General features: G+C 51.4%; 1 protein-coding gene across 4 annotated transcripts in view; it reads right to left on the reverse strand.

Moving 5' to 3' along the window:
- The window catches only part of CORO2A (coronin 2A), a 72,572-nt gene continuing 47,424 nt past the window's right edge, over positions 1-25,148 (reverse strand). For all 4 annotated transcript variants that reach the window (XM_074395089.1, XM_074395091.1, XM_003940074.4 and 1 more), the window contains exons 3-12: positions 16,450-16,566; positions 13,997-14,146; positions 11,594-11,773; positions 10,734-10,850; positions 9,617-9,721; positions 8,454-8,550; positions 7,268-7,380; positions 6,831-6,921; positions 5,214-5,485; positions 1-3,593 (exon numbers count right to left, since the gene is read on the reverse strand). In XM_074395089.1, the coding sequence (XP_074251190.1) occupies positions 3,462-3,593; positions 5,214-5,485; positions 6,831-6,921; positions 7,268-7,380; positions 8,454-8,550; positions 9,617-9,721; positions 10,734-10,850; positions 11,594-11,773; positions 13,997-14,146; positions 16,450-16,566 (1,374 nt within the window). In that variant the 3' untranslated portion in view covers positions 1-3,461. The remainder of the gene's footprint in view (positions 3,594-5,213; positions 5,486-6,830; positions 6,922-7,267; positions 7,381-8,453; positions 8,551-9,616; positions 9,722-10,733; positions 10,851-11,593; positions 11,774-13,996; positions 14,147-16,449; positions 16,567-25,148) is intronic.

A 25,148-nucleotide genomic window follows, 5' to 3' on the forward strand; every position in this document is an offset into this window, starting at 1 on the left:
TGTAGTAAAATGTCTGGCCAGATGTTTATTATTTTGTTACATTATTTCCATTGCACATTCCACATCTATTTATTTTCACTTTTATTTATTATTTTTCACAAAGGTACAAGGAATTTCAGAAACAACATTAAAACTATCATTCAAATGGTGTCAGGCACAGTTGCAATTAAAAGCATAGATTTGATTTCTGACTTCCTGTTTCCTTCTGTGATACAATCTCAAGCTTTGTTCCAGGAAGCACAATTATTGTAGCGTTAAGGTGGACACCCACCAAAGCCCATCTCCTAGTGCTGTCCTCATTCTCAGAAAGTTCCTGAGTCAACAGAAAGGGGACGCCCAGGGTATGGAATAAGGAGATGAAGGCCTGCTCTGCCAACTGGCTGGGCCCCAAAAATGCTGGTCGAGTTCCACTACATCAGATCAAGAACACAAACAAAAACGTAATTTAAAAAACAGATGGTTTAAAAAAATATCTGATAAAAATTACCTATCCCTCTCCCTTGCTGTGAAATAATTTAAATAATTTATTCTAGACGTAAAAAAAAAAAAGTTTGTTCAAAAACACCTGTGTGTCCTGTTTGTTAGAGTGCAGTCTGGGTCCCTTGGGGTGGAGAGAGCTGGCCAAGGAATGGCGCTGTGCAGAGGCATTCTGGGAAGCTCTCAGGATGCAGCCCCACCTCTGCCGCTTGGCAGCCAGTGACCTTGGCATGATGTTTCTTCACTTCTCTAAGCCTAGGTCTTTGCTTCTGAACATGGGGATTGTAATGCCTGCCTGACCTGTGTTAAAATAGCATGTGTCAGTGACTGGAGGTGGGAGGTGTTTGTAAACTGAAGTGTTGGCCACACAGGTAAGCCTGTCCTGTGGAGCTCTGCTGCCCTGACAATGCCTGGGATTTGGCCTTCTGTTCTGGAGCACACTGTAAGGCAAATTTGGTTGGCGCATCAGATGGGAGTGAGCCCCAGTGACTGAGTAAATGAAGAATGAGATAAGGAACACGGGCGTCTGGCCTGTGCAGACAGACAAGCAGAATAAACCATGGCTGGGGAAGGGGCAGAGGGAGGCACTGAACCCCCATCGTGCTGCAGCTGTGGTTCCCAGAAATGTTGAAGGAGGGCTTGGGACAACACTTCTGGGCTTTTAAGGAGCCACTAGCCAGGAGTTAAGAGATCTGGGTTGAGCCCCAGCTCCTGCCTGGCTCTCGCTGTCCTCTTCATCTTTATTGCAAATAGGTACACATGGAGCCGGCGATACTCACTGTACTGCAGATCACCTGCGAAGCTCATATGAATATACAGGCCCTACTCTGGAGATTGAGCTTCAGTTGGTCTGGGATGGAGCCCGGGGGTCCGTATTACCTGCATGCTCCCAAGGGGATTCTAATGTACAGCCTGGGCTGAAACCTACCAGGCTAGGCCTCCTGCGGTCCCCATCTCAGCTTCAGAATCTAATCACCCTGTGCAATGGAGATCATCTGCCCCTCCTTGGTAAGGAGGGACCAATTTCACCTCTAATCATTCCCTATCTCTTGATGAACTGTTGTATTGACCACTGAACTTTAGAGCAGGGCTTGGAACATACTAAGGAGGGACAAAGAAAAGCCTTCAGGTGAGAAGGGAACTTTGAGACCATCTGCTCCTACTTCCTTACCTAGAGTAGTAGGTAAGACCTCCTGGTTAGGTGGCCAGAGGCTATGCTGGCATGTCCTCAGAGATGGAGGCCCCCTACCTCCAGGGGGACTCTTCTGTTAACTAGGGCTGAAGTCTGCCCACATCATCCTGCAGGAGGCAGGCTGTGTACCTGACGGCTTTGGTGGTAGCAGTCAGCAGTCATGGGCACAGCTCTGAAGTCTGCATCCCCCCATAAGGGACAGCGTCTACCCCCATCAGGCTAATTCTGGTTGGAAAGGTTGTTTTTTGTTTTTTGTTTTTTGAGACAGAGTTTCGCTCTCGTTACCCAGGCTGGAGTGCAATGGCGCGATCTCGGCTCACCGCAACCTCCGCCTCCTGGGTTCAGGCAATTCTCCTGCCTCAGCCTCCTGAGCAGCTGGGATTATAGGCACGCGCCACCATGCCCAGCTAATTTTTTGTATTTTTAGTAGAGACAGGGTTTCACCATGTTGACCAGGATAGTCTTGATCTCTTGACCTCTTGATCCACCCGCCTCGGCCTCCCAAAGTGCTGGGATTACAGGCTTGAGCCACCGCGCCCTGCCGGAAAGGTTGGTTTTGACATGTCTGTGGTGTGGAATCGGGTTTAAACCCCCTGGCCTGGCCCCTTGCCAGTGTCTGTTAGTTTCCGCAGCAAACTCAGATCACCCCACAGGTAGTTTTCCCTTAGGTCAAGGTTACAGATGGCAGATCCTGCAGAAAGCAGCTTGTTCCAGGGTATTCCTTGTTCAGATGAAGAAACAGAGACCAGAGAGGACAGGACTCGAAAGAAGTCACTGAGTAAGCTGGGGCACAGCTGAGGCCAGAAACAACAGATTTCTGCTCTGTGGGCTGAGGACTGCATAGACCCAAAATTGCAAAAAGACAGACCCAGAAAACCAGGATCTCAGCCTAGCCTCACCAAGAAACAATTATCCCTTGCCTCTCTCTGGGCCTTAGTTCGTCTACCTGTAAAATGAGGAACTTGGTCAAATCAGTTTTCAAACGTCTAAAACAATTTTTTTTTTTTACTAGCAGAATTGTTTTTCATTGTAGCCCAACATAGAAAATAGAAAGGAGATGTCTGGTTGGAACACAGTGTGGGGAAGGGAGACACAGCCTTCCTGCTTAGTCTCCCCCTATCCCCCTTTGTCTCTCTCTTTTTTTGAGACAGAAAAAAAAAAAAAGTGTCACCCAGGCTGGAGTTCAGTGGCATGATCTCGGCTCACTGCACCTCTGCCTTCTGGGTTCAAGTGATTCTCCTGCCTCAGCCTACCGAGCAGCTGGGACTACAGGCGCTCGCCACCATGCCTAATTTTTGTATTTTTAGTAGAGACGGGTTTCACCATGTTGGCCAGGCTGGTCTTAAACTCCTGACCTCAAGCAATCTGCACACTTTGGCCTCCCAAAGTGCTGGGATTACAGGCATGAGCCACTGCATCTGGCCCGGTCTTCCCTAGTCTCTGGACCACAGTCTGAAAATCACAGGCAGATCAACCTAGGTCCTTCCAGCTCTAGTTTTCTACTGTGTTCTTTCCCCTTGAGAAGTTCTAGCTCATCATGGACCCTTAACAATAGAATTCAACAGAAGGCATCATCTAAAAACAAAGTCAATTCAGAAACTGCTGTTGCAAGAAGGCAAATAGAAAAACGGCACCATGTCCCACTGGAATCTCTTTCAGCGACTGAGAATTTTGTTTTCTGGTAAAAAATATAGAAATAGTGGTTGTTCTTAGGGGGACTTGTGGTTTGGTTCTGAACCTCCCCACGGAGCCGAGTGGTGTCCCTGAGGGTACGGAGGGCAGAGGTCTCTGCTCAGAGCTGCTCTGAGCCCATCCTCAAGTTTTTGATCTCCAGTTCCAACTGTTTGGCTTGGACCTCTCGCTGGGTCAACAGCTCCCGGAGCCTTCGGATCTCTTCCTGTTGCCGGTAGTACATCTGCAACAACTGGGAAAGAAAGATGGAAGGCAGGATCACCGGGGTGTCAGGACATCAGCTGAAAGCGAAACCACTATCCTCCTTGACTTGGAAAGGTGGAGGTGGTCACATTAACATGGCTGAGGCCTGATGGGGCTCATTGCATAGATCTTTTACAAACACCTTGTTTACGTCACCCAATAAATGAAATTCAAAAAGGCTGGAATGTTTTGATGTATTTCGCCTCCATAGATCCCCCATGGGATAGAGGAAAGGATGCCTGGCTCTGGAGTCTGGAGACTGGTGTTTTTACCACCACTGAACTGTGTGACCTTGGGCAAGTTACTTACCCACTCTGAGCTTCCATTCCTTCCTCTGGGAAATAGGGGCCAGAAAACTGCCCTCATCATTATCATAATTGTTGCCACTGTGCAGAGTGGGTGTTAGATGCTGAGTGATGCCCTAAGGGCATTAATTATCCCATTGGATGCTTGTGACACCCCTGTCAGTGCCAGTGTCTCCACTGTACCACTGTAAAAACGGACGCTTAGAGATACTCAGTTCTGGGGTCTGGGACCTAAATTAGTACTCAGCAAAGCCAGGATCAGAATCCATCTGTGAGACGCCAGCCTCTGTGTTCTTAGCCACTACAGACTGACTTCCGGGGCTGTTGAGAGGATTCAATCACATACTCTAGCAAAGTGCCTACTCCAGGATCTGGCACCTAACAAATGTGGACTTTGAAAGCACAGAAAATCCTATGATGTCAGAACTAGAAAGACTTTGATACCACCCAGCAGGTCCAACCCTTTTCATTTTATAGATGGCTCCCTACAATCTTTTTTGACTTTTTTGAGATGGAGTCTCATTCTGTTGCCTAGGCTAGAGTACAGTGGTGTGATCTTGGCTCACTGCAGCCTCTGCCTCCTGGGTTCAAGTGATTCTCCTGCCTCAGCCCCCCGAGCAGCTGGGACTACAGGCACGGGCCAACACACCTGGCTAATCTTTATATTTTTAGTACAGATGGGGTTTCGCCATGTTGGCCAGGCTGGTCTCAAACTTCTAGCCTCATGAGAGCTGTCCACCTGGGCCTCCCAAAGTGCTCAGATTACAAGTGTGAGCCACTGCACCTGGTCCCCACTATCAATTTTTTTTTGGAGATGGAGTCTTGCACTGTTGCCCAAGCTGGAGTGCAGTGGCATGACCTCAGCTCACTGCAACCTCTGCTTCCTGGGTTCAAGCGATTCTCATGCCTCAGCCTCCCCAATAGCTAGTATTAGAGGCAAGTACCACCATCCCTGGCTAATTTTTGTATGTTTAGTAGAGACGGGGTTTCTTAGTAGGCCAGGTTGGTCTTGAACTCCTGACCTCAAGAGATCTACCCGCCTCAGCCTCCCAAAGTGCTGGGATTACAGGTGTAAGCCACTGTGCCTGGCCTCCCACCAGCTTTATGTATGCCCATCATTTTGGCACAAGATGGTGCTCACTGCCTGTTTGTTGAATGAATTAAAAAAAATGAGTCAAGTGACTAGGTCAGGCCACACAGCTGATTATTCTCATGCCTCATTTTCTCCCTCCTTCTCAGCCTGGATCTGCCCCCCTCCACCCCAGTTGCCCCCTGTGAAAGGCCCACCCCATCCTCCTTCACACCTCGTTCTCTGTCTTTGGTGGGGGGCATTCGAAAACATCAAAGCCATTTGTCAGCCAGGATCTCTTCTCCTCCAGCCTGTGTTCTCCTGCCCACCTTGGGGTCTTCTCTGGCAGGGAGGAAGGCCTCCAGCCGTCTTCTGCAGTGAGCTTTTCTGCCTGGTTCAAGAGCTGGGGTGAGGCTGGGGCCACAGAGTTGAAGACAGGTCTCTCTTCAGGCAGTGGCCGGGGGCTCAGCAGCTCAGAGCCAGGCCTAAGGGACACCAGGATTGGCTCTGGAAGGGAAGCAGAGCGATGTGAGGATTGAGTGCCCAGGGGCACATGGGCATATTGGGCACGGAGGACACAGGCAGGCATGCAGAGACACTCAGAGCCATGCAGACCCATGCAACAGGTGTAGGAAATACAGCCACATGTGGACAGGGCACACACAGAGCAGGGCAATCAGCTACAGAGACCCACGTGTGCCACCCTCGAAGTGAAGCTTGGTTTGTAGGAACGGCACAGTGTGTGCTCTGGAGCTGTCCCCAAACACTACAAGCTCACGTGAGACCTTGCCCTTGCTTTGTAAGGACAGTCCCACCCCCACTGCACCCTGCTGTCTACCAAGTTCATGAGTTCTTTCACCACCCCCAAGAAGCAGGGGAGGCTGGCATCATGGCTACAGATGAGGAAACTGAGGCCCAGGGAGCAAAACCTACCTAAGGTTATTCAAAACTGGGACTTGGCACTGGTCTCCTGCCCCCCAGGCAGAGGCTCTTCCAGTACGCCAGGAGGCCTGCTCAGCCACTGGGGTAGGGGTGAAGGAAGTCTGGGGGGCTGGAAGGGAGATGGAGCAAGTGGGGTGGGGATGGGAGCACACATCCCCCTCCTTCTGCTGGGCTGCCCTCGTGTTGGCACGAGCAGGAGAGTGGCTCAGAAGAGGTAGAGTGGGCAGAGGGACCTGGATGGGGGTTGCTGCCTGGAGGGCTTCTTGGGTCAATAAGAATCGCAAAAGGCCAGGCACAGAGGCTCATGCATATAATCCCAGCACTTTGGGAGGCCGAGGCGGGTGAATCACTTGAGATCAAGAGTTTGAGACCAGCCTGGCCAACAGGGCCAAATTCCCGTCTCTACTGAAAATACAAAAAATTATCTGGGCATGGTGGCACGTGCCTGTAGTCCCAGGTAATCAGGAGGCTGAGGCACAAGAATCACTTGAACCCAGAGGGCAGAGGTTACAGTGAGCCAAGATTGTACCGCTGCACTTCAGCCTAGGCAAAGAGTGAGACTGTCTAAAAAAAAAAAAAAAAAAAAGAATTGCAGAGGTAGGGGTGGGGAACAGGTATGGGGAGTCTGGCTGAGGTGGTCTAAGTACCTGCCATAGCCCCAAAATGTAAAGAAGCTTTCCGTGGGGCAAAGTCCCTTGAGTTGGAGTTTCCTGAGCTCTTGGGTCAAGACACCTGACTTCCTGGACCCGTATGTGACCATCCTAGCCCCTGGGAACTGAAGGTCAAGAGCATGACGTCTGAGGTTACACGAGAATAAGAATCCAGGCCCAACCCCTCTCAGTTGCTTGAGGCTACCGAGCACTCCATGTTCCTGTCACATTTGCCTGGGTCTCTTCTCTGCCTTCCTCACCTCGATTCATCCCGCTGAGCCATTCCTGGGCCATCAGGGAGGGCTGGGCCCCTGCTGTTGGTGGGTATATGTCTTCTTGGTAGGATTCCGACTGCAGGAGAAATCCAGACAGTGAGGAGGGTAATAGAGTAGGCTGCCCAGATGGGAAGGGCCCTTAGAGCTGTGAGTCAAGGCTCTCCCCATTCCCTGCTGAATTGAGGAAACTGAGGCCCAGAGAACAAAGCGACTTGCCCAAGGTCACTCAGCAGCTCAAAAGCAGAGGTGGGCTGAGACCCAGGACTCCTGACGCCCACTGATGTAACACTGGCTGTAAGAAAGGCTGCTCTGTGGCTGCCCCATGAACGTGGGCTCCAGGCTCTGGTTCCCGACAGCCCTGGGTCTGTCTTCTCCAGGACAGGTTTCCCACCTCCCTCCCACGTGGTCCCCACTGCCCTTACCCGCCGAGGCACAATCATGGAGATGGGCTCGATGAGGCTTTTGGTTGTGATCAGCTTATAGAAGCGGAAGATCTCGCAGGAGGACACGTCGAGTCCTCTCTTTGGCATGACACCTGCAGGCAGAGTCAGGAAGGGCCAAGAGGTTCTGGCAAGGCTGGGGCCACAGTGCAAGGGCCAAAGCCATGTAGCACACCTGGACCTGAACAGAGGCCAACCTCCTCCCAAGTCACAGCTCAGGGACAAATACCTACTCTGGGTTGGGCCCTGTGTTGGGAAATGACGTTGAATTAATCAGATTCTTCACCTTCAAAAATTTAAATTATGTTAACTGAACTTTTATTTTTTAGACAGAGTCTCACTCTGTTGCCCAGGCTGGAGTGCAGTGGCATGATCATAGCTCACCGCAGCCTCACAATCCTGGGTACAAGTGATCCTACTGCTTTAGCCTCCCAAGTAGCTGGGACCACAGGTGTGCACCTCCATTTTTAAATTTCTTTGTAGAGACAGGGGTCTCACTTTGTTGCCTAGGCTGGCCTCAAATTCCTAGGCTCAAGTGATCCTCCAGCCTTGGCCTCCCAAAGTGCTGGATTAGCTGGACTTTTACAGGCAGCTTGCTCTGCTAAGGCTCCCCATCTCCATCTCCACAGCTCCTGTGCCCCAAATGCTCTTAATCAAACTACTCCAGCTTCCTTTCGAGCAGTGTTAGGATGGTGCATCTTTCTCTAGTCCTTTACTTTTAATCTAGCCATGTCTTTATGTTTAAAGTAGGTTTCTTGTAGATTACAGAAATATAGCTGGGTTTTTAATCCTCAAACACGCTTAGAAAGGAGCTGAGGACTGCTTCCTGGAGCCTCTTTTAGGTCAGCCCTTTCCATCTTTCTGTGCTTGTAACTGCTTAACCTTGACCTAGAACACACCCCTCTCTCCCCTGCTGGGTTCTGCCTCCTCTTTCAGTGCCTCCAAATGTTGCCTCCTCTGAGAAGCCTTCCCTGACTTCCTCCTTTGTGCTGCTGCACACCTCAAGGACAGACCCCATCAAGTCAGAGTGTTGCCATGCTGCCTCTCCTCCCATCTGACTCATCCCTGTCTCCCCAGACCCAGCACCGAAGCCCTGACCCAGATTCTCCTGCCTCGGCCTCCTGAAGTGCTGGGATTATAGGCGTGAACTTGAGCGTCCCTCACTCACCGATCCCCTTCTGTGGGTTGTAGGAGCGGTACTCAGTCAGGTAGCTCAGGTGAGGCTTGTTGGTGCTCACCTCGTAGTAGCGGATGTTGCCATCTCCCTGAGGAGGAGGAAATGGAGCAGGAGGAGGAGGAAGGTGAGATGAGCTCATCAGCTCATCAGCAACCCAGCCATCCAGCAAAAACCTGGCTTTTTTTTTGATGATCGGTAAACCCATCTCACTCAAGGGCACACCAGGAAACTGGGGGGCCCTGTCACCAAGGCAGGAGGGTGACAGGGGGATCCTCATTTTACACCTTATCTTTTTTGAGACAGGGTCTTACTTTATCGCCCACGCTGGAGAACAGTAGTGCAATCACAGCTCATTGCAACCTCCTGGGCTCAACCCATCTTCCCGCCTCAGCCTCCAAAGTAGCTGGGACCACAGGTGTGCGCCACCACGCCTGGCTAATTTATTTTTTATTTTTTATTTTTTTATTTTTGTAGAGATGGGGTCTCACTATGTTGCTCAGGCTGATCTTAAACTCCTAGGCTCAAGTGATTCTCCCACCTTGGCCCCTTAAAGTGCTGGAATTATAGGGATGGGTGACTGTGCTGGGCCTGGGTCCTTATTTTAATATTCAGTCTTCCCCACCATGACCCAAAGCCCACCCTCACTCCTCTAAGACAGAAGCTCTGGGAAGACAAGTCCCAATCCCACTCCTATCTGAGAGCGGTAGCAAAGGTCAGAGCTGGGGTGGCCTCAGAGGCCATCCAGAAGGTCTTACCATGGGGGACGTCTCTGGTTGTCATAATGACTTGGGTGGAGGGGGAGAGATGCTGGTCTGGGCATTGGTGGGTAGGGGCCAGGGCTGCCAGACATGGGATAGGCCTACCCAGTGGAGACCTGTTCTACCCCCAAGTCAGCAGGTGCCCCTGCTGAGAAACACCAAAGGTCCCCCCGCATCTGGGCCTAGAGTTGGAAAGGAACAAGGTCAAGGTTTCCAGCCAGAGCCCTGGCCCCAGGTGTTCCTAAGGAACCGGGAGTGTGGGAGGCGTTCTTTCTCATGGCAGAAGAGTGGCCAGCGAGGCCTGCCCATCCCTGCCCTGTGCTCCCAATGGCCCCAGGCTGCTGTCTGCCCATCTCAGGGGTCCAGGTGGCCACCTCCCTTCGGTGCCAAGCTGACCTTCCCCACCAGGTAGAGCATGCTGGTGTCTGCGTCATAGAAGGGAAACAGCACGCCCGAGGAGCCGTCCAGGTCCTCCTCCATCAGAGGCACAGAGAGGTCATCCTGCAGGGGAAGGGGAGGCAGGGAAGGCCTGGGTCACTCCTGGGGGCCTCAGTGGTGCTCCCGGCGGTGATTCCTGCCATGGCGCTCTGGGCAAGAGTGTGTGTGTCAGAAAAAGTGTGATTTTGTGTGAGTGCTCGGGAAGTGTCCCTGGCTCTTGGGGTCCAATCTGGTGGAGATGACATGTTAAAGGCACTAAAATGCTGCTACCACCTACCTTGTCAGCTTTCTGCCCTTAACAAATCACTTTTTTTTTGGAGACAAGGTCTATCTCTGTCACCAAGGCTGGAGTGCAGTGGTGTAATCATAGCTCACGGCAGCCTCAAACTCTTGGGCTCAAGCAATCCTCTTGCCTCGGCCTCCCAAGTAGCTGGGATTATAGACACACACCACTGCACCCAGCTGATTTTTTGCAGAGACGGGGGTCTCCCAAAGTACTGGGATTACATGCATGTACCAACATGCCTGGCCATAGCAAATCACTTTTGACATACCTGATCTCATTCTACTCTTCCCCTACCTGTTTTTAAAATTTTATTTTAATAGATGAAGAAGGAGACTCAGAGAGAAAGTGTGATTTGCCCAGTCTTTGAAACTCCTGTCAAATGTTCCCTCAAAACGCTACCGCAGGCCTGGCTCTCACCCCTGCTCTACCCTCAGCTGTCCTGATGAAAGCTCCTCCTCCCCATACCTCATTTGCTCCAGCTGCCCGCTCTGCGCACCTGGCCCTCTCCTTCTCCCTTTCTCCTAGTCCTGGTCCCAGACTCAGCTACCTCCCCTCCTCCAGCCCAGGGCCTCCACCGGGTCCTGACTTATCTCCCTCCTGTGTAAGGTGCACAGGGTCCGGGCGCGCCCAGGGCCGTCGGCATCTCCCTGCTACTTTTCCCCAGATCCCCAGCACCTGGCAATCTATGTTAAATGTGTGAGACATAAATGGGTGTCTGAATGAATGCATGTGTGAATGAATGATGCTGGCTCTCCGCTGAGGGGTGATGGTGAGGGTTGCAGGCCTCACCTGGTCCCAGAGGGCCACCTGCCGGTTGTTCCATCGCGATGTGCCTGTGGACATCAGCTTTTTCAGGTTCCCCAGAAATAGCACCTTGCTGGCCCGGTGCCCTTTGTAGCTGGCCTCCTGGAGGGACATGAGTGGTGGGTGTTGGAGAGACGCTGGAGGGGATTCCGGTGGGCAGCTGGGGTTTCCGGCCTCCCTGCTTTGCTTATGCTGATGCTTCCCCTGGAAGGCCACCCTTTCTCACCCCAACTCTGCCTGAAGATTCTTCCCAGGGGCACCACCTGGATCCCTCTCCTTCACATGGAGTCTCTCCCCACTATCTTTGCTAAGAGTTATTTTTCTGAGCAAGAACAGAAGCAAACCTCTGCCCAGCTCCCTGTTCTTGCTGAAAGGGCATCGGGCACCCCTACCACGGTGGGTGCTGTCACCTGACCCATCTTATCTAATCCTTGGAGAGGAAGGACCCACGGCCCATTGTTGCAGATGCAAAAACAGAGGCTCAGAGCAGGAATGCTTGCCTATGTTTGCACAGGGACTAAACAGTGGTGTTATCGGCTCTCCTGACCCCCCTGGCCAGTGACAGAGCTGAGGCACACCAAGCTTTGGAGTCAGACCAGGTTCAGATCCCAGCTCCCCATGTGGGTGAGTCATTTCATCTCTGACGGGTCTCAGTTTTCTCATCTGCAAAATGGAAATGACATATCCCACCCCCAGCAATCCTGAGAGGACAGACGAGGATGCTGCCTGTGAAGGCGTGGCCCCGACGCTGACAGCATCACTGTCCTGTTCTCTGAAGCCTCCCCCCACACCCCTACCCCTTGGCTCCTCTCTGAGCCCAAGCCAGCCGCTGGCCCGGCACTGACCCGGAGGACGGTCCCTGCTCGGGGGTCGATAACCCGAATCTTGCGGTCTTTGCAGGTGGTGGCCAGCAGGCTGCCGTTGGTGTTGAAGGACATGGAGAGGATCACATCTTGGTGACAGCTAATCGTCCTCACGGGGCTTGTGATGACAGACTCCTTTGTATCCAGGTTCCAGATCATCACCTGCATGGCAGAGGGCCAGCTCTCAGCACCAGGGCCACCCCGCCCCTGGCCCCCACAGTCACACGCTGGCCAGGTTGCAGTGAAACACGGTATCCCCGGGAGGGCAGCGCAGCTGGCAGCCTGGCCAGGAAGCCTCGGTGGGAGGATGATGTGCAGGCCGAAGCTGCTTGTGGCAGGAGGGGGAATCCCAGGGCCAGACTGCCTAGTGGTGAAAGGAAAACACCACTTGCCTCTGAACAACAAAACATCCATGCAGGGAGGACCCCAGGGAAGCAGCTCGTCCAGGCGGTTTCAGTTGTGAGCAGCAGTTTGCACCTCACACAGATCAACAAGGCTGTATGTTTACCTGCACAGGCTGTGCATGCACAGCTCCAGGGCAATCCATTCCTATAGCCTAGGATGGGACCAGCGCCCCCTGGAGCTGTGTATAGAACAACTGGCACAGGCTGGGTGCAGTGGCTCGCGCCTGTAATCCCAGCACTTTGAGAGGCTGAGGCGGGCAGATCGCCTGAGGATGGGAGTTTGAGACCAGCCTGACCAACATGGAGAAACCTCATCGCTACTAAAAATACAAAAGTCGCCGGGCTTGGTGGTGCACACCTGTGATCCCAGCTATTCGGGAGGCTGAGGCAGGAGAATCACTTGAACCCGGGAGGCAGAGGTTGCAGCGAGTCAAGATTGCGTCACTGCCCTCCAGCCTGGGCAACAGAGCGAGACTCTGTCTCAAAAAAAAAAAAAAAAAAAAGAAAAAAGAATGACCAGCACAAACACAGTCAGCAGCTCTCTAGATACCCCACACAAACAGCTAAGAAAGCGCTACAGATGAGAAGAGAGAGCCCAGGTTTCCTCAGTGCTCCCCATACCCCTTTTAGTTAGTTATTTTTGAGACAGCATTGCCCAGGCTGCAGTGGAGTGGCATGATGATGGCTCACTGTAGCATCAACCTCCTGGGCTCAGTGATCCTGCCGCCTCAGCCTCCTGAGTAGCTGGGACTACTGGCACATGCCACCATGCCTGGCTAATTTTTTCTATTTTTTTTTTTTGTAGAGACGGGGTCTTAACTATGTTGGCTGGTCTTGAACTCTTGGGCTCAAGTGATCCTCCCACCTCAGCCTCTCAAACTGTTGGGATTACAGGTGTGAGCCACCGTAGCTGGGCCCCACCTCCCTTTTATCCATCACAGAGGGTTCTGAGGTGCCTCTGTAAACGCCTATAGAGTCAAAAGGAAAGAAACTGAAAAGCCATAGCCATAGTCCCACCAATTCAATTTGTGTACAGATTGGGAAACTGAGGCCTAGAGAAGTCAAGGCACTTTCCCAGGCTATACTGCAGGGCAGACACTGAGTCTGAATAGAATTGAGGTTTCCTGTACGGTGGGTCCCAATCTACAGGGCCTACTGCCTCCATGTTTGGTTGTCAGTGGAGCAGGGTCGGGGGACCAATTTCCTGGGAAGTGCCATCCCATCCCCTCCAGGCAGGCTGTAATGAGTTGAATAGGGTCTCCCCCAAACTTATGTCCACCTGGAACTCCAGGATGTGAGCTTATTTGTAAATGGGGTCTTTCCAGCTGAAATTAGTTAGGATAATATCATAATGGATTTGGGTGGGCCCTAAATCCAATGACAGGTGCTCTCCTCTTCCTATAAGGAAGACAGACACAGAGAGAAGGCCATGCACAGACAGAAGCAGAGCCTGGAGTGGCACAGCCATCAGCCAAGGATGCCTGGAGCCACCAGAGGCTGGGAGATGCACAGAAGGATTCTTCCCTGGGGCCTCTGGAGGGAGCTGGTTCTCCCAACACGATTTTCTTTTATTAATTTTTTGTTTTTGAAACAGAGTCTTGCTCTGTCACCCAGGCTGGAGTGCAGTAGCACAATCTTAGCTCACTGCTACCTCTACCTCCCGGGTTCAAGTGATTCTTCTGCCCCAGCCTCCTGAGTAGCTGGGATTACAGGCACATGCCACCACACCCAGCTAATTTTTTTATTTTTAGTAGAGATGGGGTTTCACCATGTTGGTCAGGCTGGTCTCAAACTCCTGACCTCATGATCTGCCTGCTTCGGCCTGCCAAAGTGATGGATTACAGGCGTGAACCACCATGCCCAGCCAACACCTTGATTTTTGATTTCTGGTCTTCAGAACTGTGACAGAATACATTTCTGTTGTATTCCAGTTTGTGGGAATTTGTTGGGGCTGCTCCAGAAAAAGAACACCCAGACTCACCTTGTAGTCATAGCCGGCACTGAAGAGGATGTTGGCGGCCGTGGGGTGCCACTCCACCAGGCCCACTCTGCGCACGTGGCCCACGAGCTCCTTCTTGCAGGTCGTGAGGTTTCTAGTGAGCAGCTGGTTGGGGATGCTCCAGATCTTAATCTGGCAAGGGAGACATGGCCCAAGGGAGCATTAGCCAGGGCACACTGGCACCGTCACCAGCCTAAGCCACAGATCTGGCAGTGACCAGCGGAAGGCCCAAGGGAGCACTCTTGTAGCCTCCTCCCACTCAGTGGCTATGGGCACTGAGGGGCAGAGGAGGGGCAGCTGAGGGTCCTCAGAGGGACAGGGGCTTCGCCAAGCTCCTCCAGCCTGAGCAGGGGCCAGCACTGACCAGAGATGAGTCTAAGCCTCCAAATCTGCCCTCTAGGAATCTCTGTCATCCTGCTGGCCTGAGGTGGTAGACAGGTGGCTGGGTTGCAGGCCTGTCTCCTAGGCTAGGATATCTCCCAGAGTACAGTGATCTTTACACTTCTTGTAAGTCTCAAATGCCAGGATGAAGGGTTTCGGCTGCATCTTCAGAGTACTAGGGAGCTAGTGAAGTCCCTAGGGCGGGGCAGAGACAAACTTCTTGCTCTGGAGGTGCACTCTGGATAGCCTGCAAGAGGAAACTCTGAAGGCCAGGAGGCTGGGCTGGATGGGTCACAGGCCTATATTTCATGGTGAGGGGCCTGGGGCCTGAGAAGAGGGACTGGGACTTCCTTCCAGAGTGGTGCCTGCAGATGGAAGGGGCGGCCATGGCAGAGAGCTCCCTGTCATGGAGGTATACACATGGAGGTACAAGGCAAGCCTGGGATGGTGCTGACTTGACCTTCCTTGTTGGTCCTGCAAGGTTCTCTGGCCCCTGGTTGATTGCAGGCACTGTTTCCCTTGGAGGTATACAGGTTTTTCAAGTAGATAACCTTGCTTTCAATTCAGCAAATATTTATTTCCTGGTCATCTTGGATTTAAAACCAGGAAGCCAACCCCATGAGAGTAGTGCCAGGCTCCAGAAACTTCGGTCTGGTGAGGGCTGCCACTGTATAGAACGCCAGGAGGAGGAGACGCACTCCAAATAGGTGTGTTTGGAAATGAAGGTACCGTCCCAGCACTGAAGCAGAGAAGACTCCCCAGTGCTGGAGGAGCCACCGTGACCTCCAGGTCCTGAAGGCAAGGAGGAACAGGACTGAATTCACTCCATAAATTCACTGTGGGCATAGCTTCAGGGAGAAAAGGAACTGCCACCCCTACCCCCCAATAGTCGTGTCCTGCGTTGGGGCATCAGGGAAGGGACAGTGGCGGGCAATGAGGCTATCAAGAGATTTAATAATGATCTCGAAGGAAGCCTTCAAAGTAGGCCTGGAAAGGCAGGTATTACAAAAGTGGGGACTGTTTCAGATATCTGATATCCTGCCAGAGGCCCTACACTCCCTGGAGACGGGGCCAATTCTCACAGGACCTGACTGCCCTTTGGTGAAATCACCTCAGCAGACACTGTCCTTTACGTTCCTCAGCATTTGCTGTATGGAAACCGACACAAATCCTCTTTGAATTTTCTGCCTGCCTTTCCAGATGAACTGGTCTGCTTCCTCTGATCTAACTGAAGGTTTTGCAATACACTTTATTGCCCATTCTGCCAGGTAGCTCTCATGGTGGGCTCACAATAAATGGTGACAATGACTTTTATCTTTATTTTAATCATCTGATCCTATCTGTGTTTTTAAATTTTTTTAGTAGAGATAGGGCCTTACTATGTTGCCCAGGCCGGTCTCCAACTTCTGGCCTTAAGCAATCCTTCCACCTCAGCCTCCCAGTGCTGGGGTTACAGGTGTGAGCCACTGAACCTGGCATATCTATAGTTTTTGTCTTAAGCAATATCCACCATATTTTAGAAGTGGGTACAAAGTGAATTATAAATAGGTAACACTGAACATTGTTGGGGCAGGAATATAATCCTGGTATAAAACAGAGCTCAAAAAAGTGAGTGAGACTGAAGCTGCTGGACTGGTTTTAGTGTTCACATTCATCCGAGGCCCTCACAGCCTTTTTTCAGCTTGCTTCCTCGCTGTGGGATTAAGTGGAACATCTTTTCTGATCACCATAAAAATGTCCCTTGTAGCATTTTATAGTCCCCCAAAGACTGGGCTTTCCCATTGGAATATACATTTTCACTGGGCTTTATTAGCTGGGTGGAGCTATTATGTCCATTTTATAGGTGGGAAACAGGTCCACAGAGAGGAGGGGTGGTGCCCCGAGTCCTACGGCACCCAGAATGTTTTCTCCTCTACCTAATTTAACACCTCCTCACACAGTGACCTCACCTCAGCGATGGAGTCAGGGGCACCAGAGCCATGAACAGGTACCGTCCACCCCAGCCAGCCAATCCCACCCTTTAGGAAGGGGAAGGCCCTCGGGCTGACACTCACTGTAGCATCTTCAGAACAGGAGGCGATCTCAAAATCATCAAAAGGGTTCCACTTGACGTCCAAGACGTTCCCTCTGTGCCCGCAGACCTTTGGGTAGTGGGGGTCCAACTTTCCTGTCTGCAAGACAGTGCCCAGGAGGGTTGGGGAGGGGGTAGATTCAACATTAGTGTCTGGACAGTCACATAGTCAGTCAGCAGGAACATGTGAGGGACCGAGCTGGATGTGAATCTAGGCCTTGCTTTTTATTCCCTACGTGATCCTGGGGGCGTTACTTCCCTTCTCTGAGCTCTGGTGTCGTCAGTGAAATGGAGCAGTCACCGGTGTTTCACAGGCAGGGGTGAGGATCATGGGACAGGAGGCGGGGTACAGTGCCTGGCATATGGCAGATGTTTGGTAAATGGGCATTCCCCTCATACACTGCTGGCGGGCGTGTAAAATGAAAATGGCGTAGCTCTTTTGAAAAACAGCCTGGCAGTTCCTCAAAAGGTTAAACGGTTCCCACACAACCCAGCAATTCCACTCCGAGGTCTATCCCCACGAGAAATGAAAAGATAGGTCTAGAAGAAACTGGTTCACCAACATTCACAGCGATATTCTTCATAACGTCAAAAAGTGGGAACAGCCCACGTGCCCCCCCCAGTGCAGAATAGATATACCAAATGCAGCATATTCATGCTGCCGGCCCCAGAAAAGAGGAATGAACACTGGTCCACACTACAGCACGGACGAACCTGAAAACACTAGAAGCAGCAGCCAGGCACCAAAGGCCACACGTGGTGTGGTTCCACTTAGATGATGTTCAGATGCGGTTTCATTGCTTGAGCACATTAATGCATCCCCCTGGCACCCGGTATCTGGAACCCAAGTAATGCATATGAAAAATCCAGGACAGTACTTTCGTGGAGACAGAAAGCAGAGTCGGGCTGCCTTGGGCTTGAAAGAAGGGGCAATAGGGAGTGACTGCTAATGGGTTTGGGGTGTCTTCTTGGAGTGATAAAATTATTTTGAAATTAGGTAGTGGTGACAGTTTATTCACAGCATATTCACAACCTTGTTGTATACTCACAACCTTGTGAATATACTAAGATCCACTGAACTATACACATTAAAATGGTGAATTTTCCAACCTGGAAAACATGACAAACCCTGTCTCTTCAAAAAAATCCAAAAATTAGGCCTGGCTCAGTGACTCACACCTGTAATCTCAGCACTTTGGGAGGCCAAGGTGGGTGGATCACCTGAGGTCAAGAGTTTGAGACCAGCCTGGTCAAGGTGAAACCCCATCTCTAGTAAAAATACAAAATTAGGCAGGTATGGTGACACATGCCCATAATTCCAGCTACTTGGGAGGCTGAGGCAGGAGAATCACTTGAACCTGGGAGGCAGAGATTATGGTGAGCTAAGACAGTGCCTCTGCATTCCAGCCTGGGCAATAGAGTGAGACTGTCTCAAAAAAAAAAAAAAAAAAAGCCAGGCATAGTGTCACATGCCTGTAGTCCCAGCTACTTGGGAGGCTGAGGTGGGAGGATTGCTTGAGCCTGGGAGGTCATAGCAGTGAGCTATGATTGCATGACTGCACTCCAGCCTGAGCAGCAGAATGGGACCCTGTCTTACACAAAAAACAAAAAACCCAAAATGGTGACTTTTCTGGTATGTGAATTCTATTTCAATTACATAGAAAGGGCATTTCCCTTGTTTTCCCCTTTCCTGTTGAGAATACCTGTATAGGTGGTGGGAGGGACACACAGGCCCCCCAGCCCCTGCCACACAGTCCTTAAGCTATTTCCAACTCTACCAACAGACTTGGATTTCTTGGGGTCTCAGGGAAACCACACGAGTTCAATCACAGAATCTTGGACTGGTGTGACCGATCCGCTCATTTTGCACATCACACTGCATGGCCCTGGCATAACAGGGACCACAGGGACCAGGACCCAGGCCCTTGGCCTGCCAATGCAGCTCACAGCCATCATCTAGTCCCTGGTTCTTGAGCCATCCACCAGAATGCTCCCTGACTCATTTTTATATTGACGTGAAAGAGACAGCTGAGAAGAAAACTGGCCAACATCCATCCATCCCACAAGATTCCTGAGGTGCCCAGGGGGGCAGGTACTGTTGCAGGGGCGGAATGCAAGGTGAACGCACAATATACGTCTTAACTTTGCAGAATCAATAGTCTCAGGATTTTTTATAGAGGGACTTTCAAGAACAGGGTGGACTCAGGGAATATCTGACCTTCTCTTCTTCCAATACCCCTCCAACTGTGTAGAGACCCCTTCATTTTTTTTTTTTTTTTTTGAGTCGGAGTTTCGCCCTTGTTACCCAGGCTGGAGTGCAATGGCGCGATCTCGGCTCACCGCAATCTCCGCCTCCTGGGGTCAGGCAATTCTCCTGCCTCAGCCTCCTGAGTAGCTGGGATTACAGGCACACGCCACCATGCCCAGCTAATTTTTTGCACTTTTAGTAGAGACGGGGTTTCACCATGTTGACCAGGGATTACAGGCATGCGCCACCATGCCCAGCTAATTTTTTTTGTGTTTTTAGTAGAGACGGGATTTCACCATGTTAACCAGGATGGTCTCGATCTCTTGACCTCATGATCCACCCGCCTCGGCCTCCCAAAGTGCTGGGATTACAGGCTTGAGCCACCGCGCCCGGCCAGTGTACTTTTTTTTTTAAGGGATGAAGTCTCACTCTATTGCCCAGGCTGGAGCGCAGTGGTGCAATCATGATTCACTGTAGCCTCGAACTCAGGGTAAAACAATCTTCTCACCTCACCCTCCCAAGTAGCTAGAAGTACAGGTGTGCGCCACCAAGCTTAGCTAATTTGAAAAATTATTTGTAGAGATGGGATCTTGCTATCTTGTCCAGGCTGTTCTCAAACTCCTGGGCTCAAGCGATCTTCCCACCTTGGCCTCCTAAAGTGTGGGATTACAGGCATGGGCTACCATGCCCAGCTAATTTTTGTATTTTCTAGTAGAGATGGGGTTTCCTCATGTTGGCCAGTCTGGTCTTGAACTCCTGACCTTGTGATCCACCCACCTCAGCCACCCAAAGTGCTGGGATTACAGGCGTGAGCCACTGTGTCCAGCCAGCTCAGCTAATTTTAAAAATTATTTATAGAGATGGGGTCTTGCTACGTTGCCCAGGCTGGTCTTGAACTCCTGGGCTCAAGCGATCTTCTCACCTTGGCCTCCTAAAGTGCAGGATTACAGGCCTGGGCCACCATGCCGGCCTCTGCATGCATTTTAGAAGCTCTGCAAACAGAGGAGGTGCTGCTGTGCTCCCTCTGGAAACACTCTGCCTAATCCTGCTCTCTCCCCTCAGGAAAAGGTGATCAGACACCTCCCCCTAGACTGGATCCCTTACTGGAGTGGACAAGGCTATAAAGGACATTATTTAACAAATCGGAACAAGAATGGTAGATTAAAGTATTATTGCAACGTTAAACTTACAGAAGCTGATAATATACTGCAGTTATGTAAGAGGATATGTGTATTTTTAGGAAACACAGGAGTATTTAGGGATAAAGGGCCAAAATGGATGTAACTTACCCTCAGATGGTTCTGAAAAAAATTTATACACACACCTACACATTCAGAGAGAAAGAGAACAAAAAAAGAGGAAAAAATGTGGACGCCTGTCCTTTGTGACGTTTATGGAGGTAGCTGAAAGTTTCTTTCTTTCAAGTGGTCTGCCTCCTCCACAGCAGGGCAGGGAAGAGAGGTACACGTCTCCTGCCCTGTCCTGGCAGGGTGGTACCCAGAACTAGGGTCTTGGAAGGACACTGCACCTACAGGCCATGGACCAGGTCTCCGTGGACTGACACTTAAGCCACCAACTTTTTTTTTTTTTTGAGACAGTCTCACTCTGTTGCCCAGGCTGGAGTGCAGTGGTGCGTTCTCGGCTCACTGCAACCTCCGTCTCCCAGGTTCAAGAAATTCTCCTGCCTCAGCTTCCTGAGTAGCTGGGATTACAGGCATGCACCACCACGCCTCGCTAATTTTTATATTTTTAGTAGACAAGGGGTTTCACCATGTTGGCCAGGCTGGTCTTAAACTCCTGACCTCGTGATCCACCTGCCTCAGCCTCCCAAAGTGCTGGGATTACAGGTGTGAGCCACCTCACCCAGCTGGCACTGACCTCTTGCTCAGCCCCCAGGGCATCTTGTACACTGTCCTTAAGGAGAGCTTTCAAAAATTAAAACTTGAGCATGGTGTGCACCTGCTCAAATTTTGCAAGCCTCTTTTCCCTCATCTGTAAAACGTGAATGAATAATCATCTCTTCCTTGCAGGACTGTTGAGAGTTAAATGAGATATTATGCATGAGAAGCCCAACGATCAGGTGTTACCGTAAGTGCTCAATAACAGAAGCTATTGTTATATGTACATGTATGTATATTTTATATCAAACCTGAGAAAAAAATGGAAGGAAATGTGCCAAAATGTTAATCATGGTTATATCTAGATGGTAGGATAAATGGCTGGCTTTAATATCTTTGCCTTTTTTTTAGCTATGTAAATTTTGCAATTTAAAAAAGGTGTTTAAAAACAAAACTACAGATTTTCTGAAAAAATGGGTTCATCCAGGATTAGCCAAAAACTTCCGTTATACAACTGCAGCTCTTTTTTTTTTTATCCTGAGATGGAGTCTTGCTCTATTGCCAGGCTAGAGTGCAGTGATTCGATCTCAGCTCACTGCAAGCTCACTACCACCTGTGCCTCCCAGGTTCAAGTGATTCTCTTGCCTCAGCCTCCTAAGTAGCTGGGATTAGAGGTGCGCACCACCATACCCAGTTAATTTTTGTATTTTTAGTAGAGATGGGGGTTTCACCATGTAGGCTGGGATGGTCTCGATCTCTTGACCTTGTGATCTGCCTGCCTCGGCCTCCCACAGTGCTGGGATGACAGGCGTGAGCCACCATGCCCAGCCAAAACGGTAGCTCTTGAAGGGCTCTAGAGACCAGGAATGGAGCCCACAGCTGCACTCTCTTATCCTGTACCTGCGGCAGGCGTCACGAATGGATCCCAGCACCCTCTCTTGGACCTCAGACTTGGGGAAACCCAGCATGGAGGAGGGACTTGCCCAGGGTCACTGCAAAGGTGAGGGGTAGAGCTGGGCTTCAGCCCAGGCCTCTGCCCCCCAAAGTGTGAGGCTGGGGCTGTACTTCCTGTGCTGTGAGTCCACGCCCTGGCCTCCTTCCTGCACACAGCCTTTCCTTTCTCTTGGATCATTTCCTGGGTCAAAGGCCGTGAGCGGTACTGGGTCTTTGGCTGCAGCGCACTGATTGCTCTCAGGGACTTTAGACTCTGTCCCAGGGCTATGCCCCAATTTCTGCACTGTGGTTTCTCAAGCAGAGCCAGAAGAGCCCTCAGGCTGACAGCAGGCAAACTGCCCAGAAGTCCCATTCAGACGCACCCCTCCCGCCGCCCACAGACTCAGGGAAGGCGCCTGAGGGTCGGGTGTGGCTCAGAGGGCAGCAGAGGTCCCAGCCCTAGACAGCTTCTCTTCCTTCTTAGCTGATGAGGGATGGCCGCCCACTCACAACCAGCCCACTGCCCCCCTCCCCTCCTCACCAGATTACTCTGCTTCTAAAAGGGTTTTATGCTGAGGACCACAGGCAGGAGCAGACATTAGCCAGCCTGGTGGGCCATTGACTGAGCTGCTAAAAGGCTGTCAGGGACATTTATCATCAGGAGGCCATTTCCACCTTCTGCCCATTAGGCCAGCACTCAGGCAGAAACAGGCTTCTGATGGATGGGGTGTACATGCTCTAAGTCAGGGGGACACACCTGCTCCCCTCGAAGACCCCACAGAACCCTGGCTTGGGCCGCTCTGCCTGGAGAGGTGCCACCTCCAAGTCTCTGAGGGGCTGCCCCAGGGCAGATGGGGAAGACAGGGCAGAAGGACCCAGAGGGAGGAGCCCAGCGGGTGGGGACTGATGCAAGGACGCTCTAGGGCAGACCCCCACTGCCAGCATGGGAGCGGCTGTGAGGCCACTGTCATGACCCTCAGCACTCAAGGGAGCAGCTGTTCCTACAGCAGCCATCACAGTCTCGACCTCAGATGAGCATCCCAACAGCTCAGGGTGGGGACTGGGAGGGAGGGGAGACAGGGCGGCAGAGGGAGGGCGCAGTGCAGCAGAGGTAAAGTGTGGGGCGGACGCTGGCTTCCAGGGCCGGAATCCCTGCCACTTCCCTCACCACGGGGCCACCTTGGGCAAGTGACCTCAGTTCTCTATGCCTGTTTTCTCGTCTGCGAAATGACAACAGTAGTAGGACCTCATTCACAGGAAGGGTGTGAAGATTAAATGAGTTAATCCATGTAAAGCACTGAAGACAGCACCCAGTACTTGCTAAGCGTTCAGTACATTAGCCAGAAGCAGCTCATCACAGCTCATTACCATTACCCAGTGTCATTGCTGCTGGGTATGTTTCAGGGGCCAGGGGATATAATCACTAGGGGGAGAGGGGACAACCTGTTCTGCTGGGGGACTCCCATCCTTTCCTATGTAGCCGCGGCTCAAGCATGCCCTCCATGAATGAACTGGTGGCTTGATTGTTTTCCTACTGGTAAACTCAGGCGGCTGGATCACACATGTTCCCATGTCTATATAGGTTTTTAAATGTTTTTTGGCTTGGCACAGTGGCTCATGTCTGTAAGTCCAGCATTTTCGGAGTCTAGGGCAGATCACTTGAGGCTAGGAGTTTAAGACCAGCCTGGGCAACAGGCCCCATCTCTACAAAAAATACAAAAATTAGTCCCGTGTAGGGATGTATGCCTGTGGTCCCAGCTACTCGGGAGGCTGAGGCAGAAGGATCACTTGAGCGTGGGAGATCCAGCCTCCAGTGAGCCATGATTGTGCCACTGCAATCCAACCTGGGCAACGGAGTGAGATCCCGTCTCAAAAAAAAGTTTTTCTGTCCAACGCCAGGTGCTTTGCTCATATGGTTTGATTTACCTCCCAACCAGGATGTCGTACAAGAATTCCCCGTTTACAAGTGCAGAGCTGGGGCTCAGAGAGGTTGACGATGTCTCTGAGGACAGCGGAACTAGGACTGGGAATGTTTCCTCTCACTTGCTGTCCTCGCATCATGGTTATCATCATGATCACACAGGCCTTTCACCGAGGACCTACTATGTGCCAGACCGCATGCAGCATGCTGGTGATAGCAGAGATACAGTACTCACAATCCTGGGCTACAGGAGCCGCCTGCTTTCTGGAGGAGGCAGGATGGAATGTACTTAGGGCTCAGAGGAGAGGCACATGAGAGACCCAGGGGATAAACCAGAAAAGGCTTCCTGGAGGAGGAGGAGGCCTTTAAGTTGGAGGAAGACTTTGAGGAGGCTGGGCTTGAGCAGAGGGAGAGATGAGGAGCATTTCCTGACCCTAGGATATGAGCACTTCTAAAATGCACAGCACATTTCCATGATTTAGGGCGGAGCGTCCTTCATCACTCCTCTCCTTACGAGCACCCAGATGAGCCTGCGGAGGGTTTACTGTAGGATCCAATGCCCAGGGATGAAAGCGGTGAACCACAGAGGTTAGCTGGTAACCCAACTTGGTCACCTGTGGGGATGGGGAGCTCACTTCCTCCCGAGGTAGTTTATCCTACTTCCAGACCTTATTTATTTGGAGAAAATGTTTCCTACTTTGAGCCCAGTGTGGCCTCTGGGTGGCCCCTGCTTCCCCTCACTTCCCACTTCTGGTCCTAGCGCTGTCCTTTGGGGACCTATAGATGACACATCTGCGCCGTCTGTCACAGGCCAGCTCCTTGGATATTTGAAGGCCGAGGGCCCATTCCCTGAGTATGTTCTTTTCCAGGCTGAACAAACTCCTAGAACTGGAAGAGACTTCTAGAATGCCAGATTAGCCCACACCCTGCATTTCTAGAAGGGGAATTTGTGCGGAGGGAACAGATATGTGCTATGGAAGGCTCTAAGTTCCAAACGTGTTTGCTAGGACAGGGCAAAGAGGGCTTTGGTGAGGAAGGCAGAACCGTATCTGCAGGCAACCGGGAGTCCCGGGAGGCTTCTGGGCAGCAGAGTGATAGGAACAGACATCGGCTGGAGAAGGGTCAGGTTGGCCTTGGTTTTTTGTTTGTTTGTTTTCTGAGACAGAATCTTACTCTGTTGCCCAGGCTGGAGTGCAATGATGCAATCTTGGTTCACTGCAAGCTCTACCTCCCAGGTTCAAGCGATTCTCCTGCCTCAGCCTCCCGAGTAGCTGGGCCTACAGGTGTGTGCCACCACACCTGGCTAAGTTTTGTATTTTTGGTAGAGACACGGTTTCTCCGTGTTGGCCAGGCTGGTCTTAAATGCCTGACCTCAAGTGATCTCCTGCCTTGGCCTCCCAAAGTATTAAGATTATGGGCGTGAGCCACTGCACCTGGCCTGTGTTTTGTTTTGTTTTTTTTTTTTTCCCAAATGGAGATGGGGTTTCATTATGTTGCCCAGGCTAGTTTCACATTCCTGGTCTTAAGTGACCTTTCCGTCTTGGCCTCCCAAGGTGCTGGCATTACAGGTGTGAGCCACCGTGCTGGCTAAGGTTGGCTTTTAAGAGCATGGCACTGAAGTGCCCCTCCCCACTCTCAGGCACTGAAGGCCGAGGTGTCCATTAGGCCCTCAGGCCCACGTCCCCACCGTCCTACTACCAGCAGGGTTCCAGGGCTGACCCCCAGGGGCTCTACCTGCCCTT

Source organism: Saimiri boliviensis, chromosome 2 (assembly GCF_048565385.1).
Source record: "Saimiri boliviensis isolate mSaiBol1 chromosome 2, mSaiBol1.pri, whole genome shotgun sequence".
In the NCBI taxonomy this organism is placed as follows: Eukaryota; Metazoa; Chordata; class Mammalia; order Primates; family Cebidae; genus Saimiri; species Saimiri boliviensis.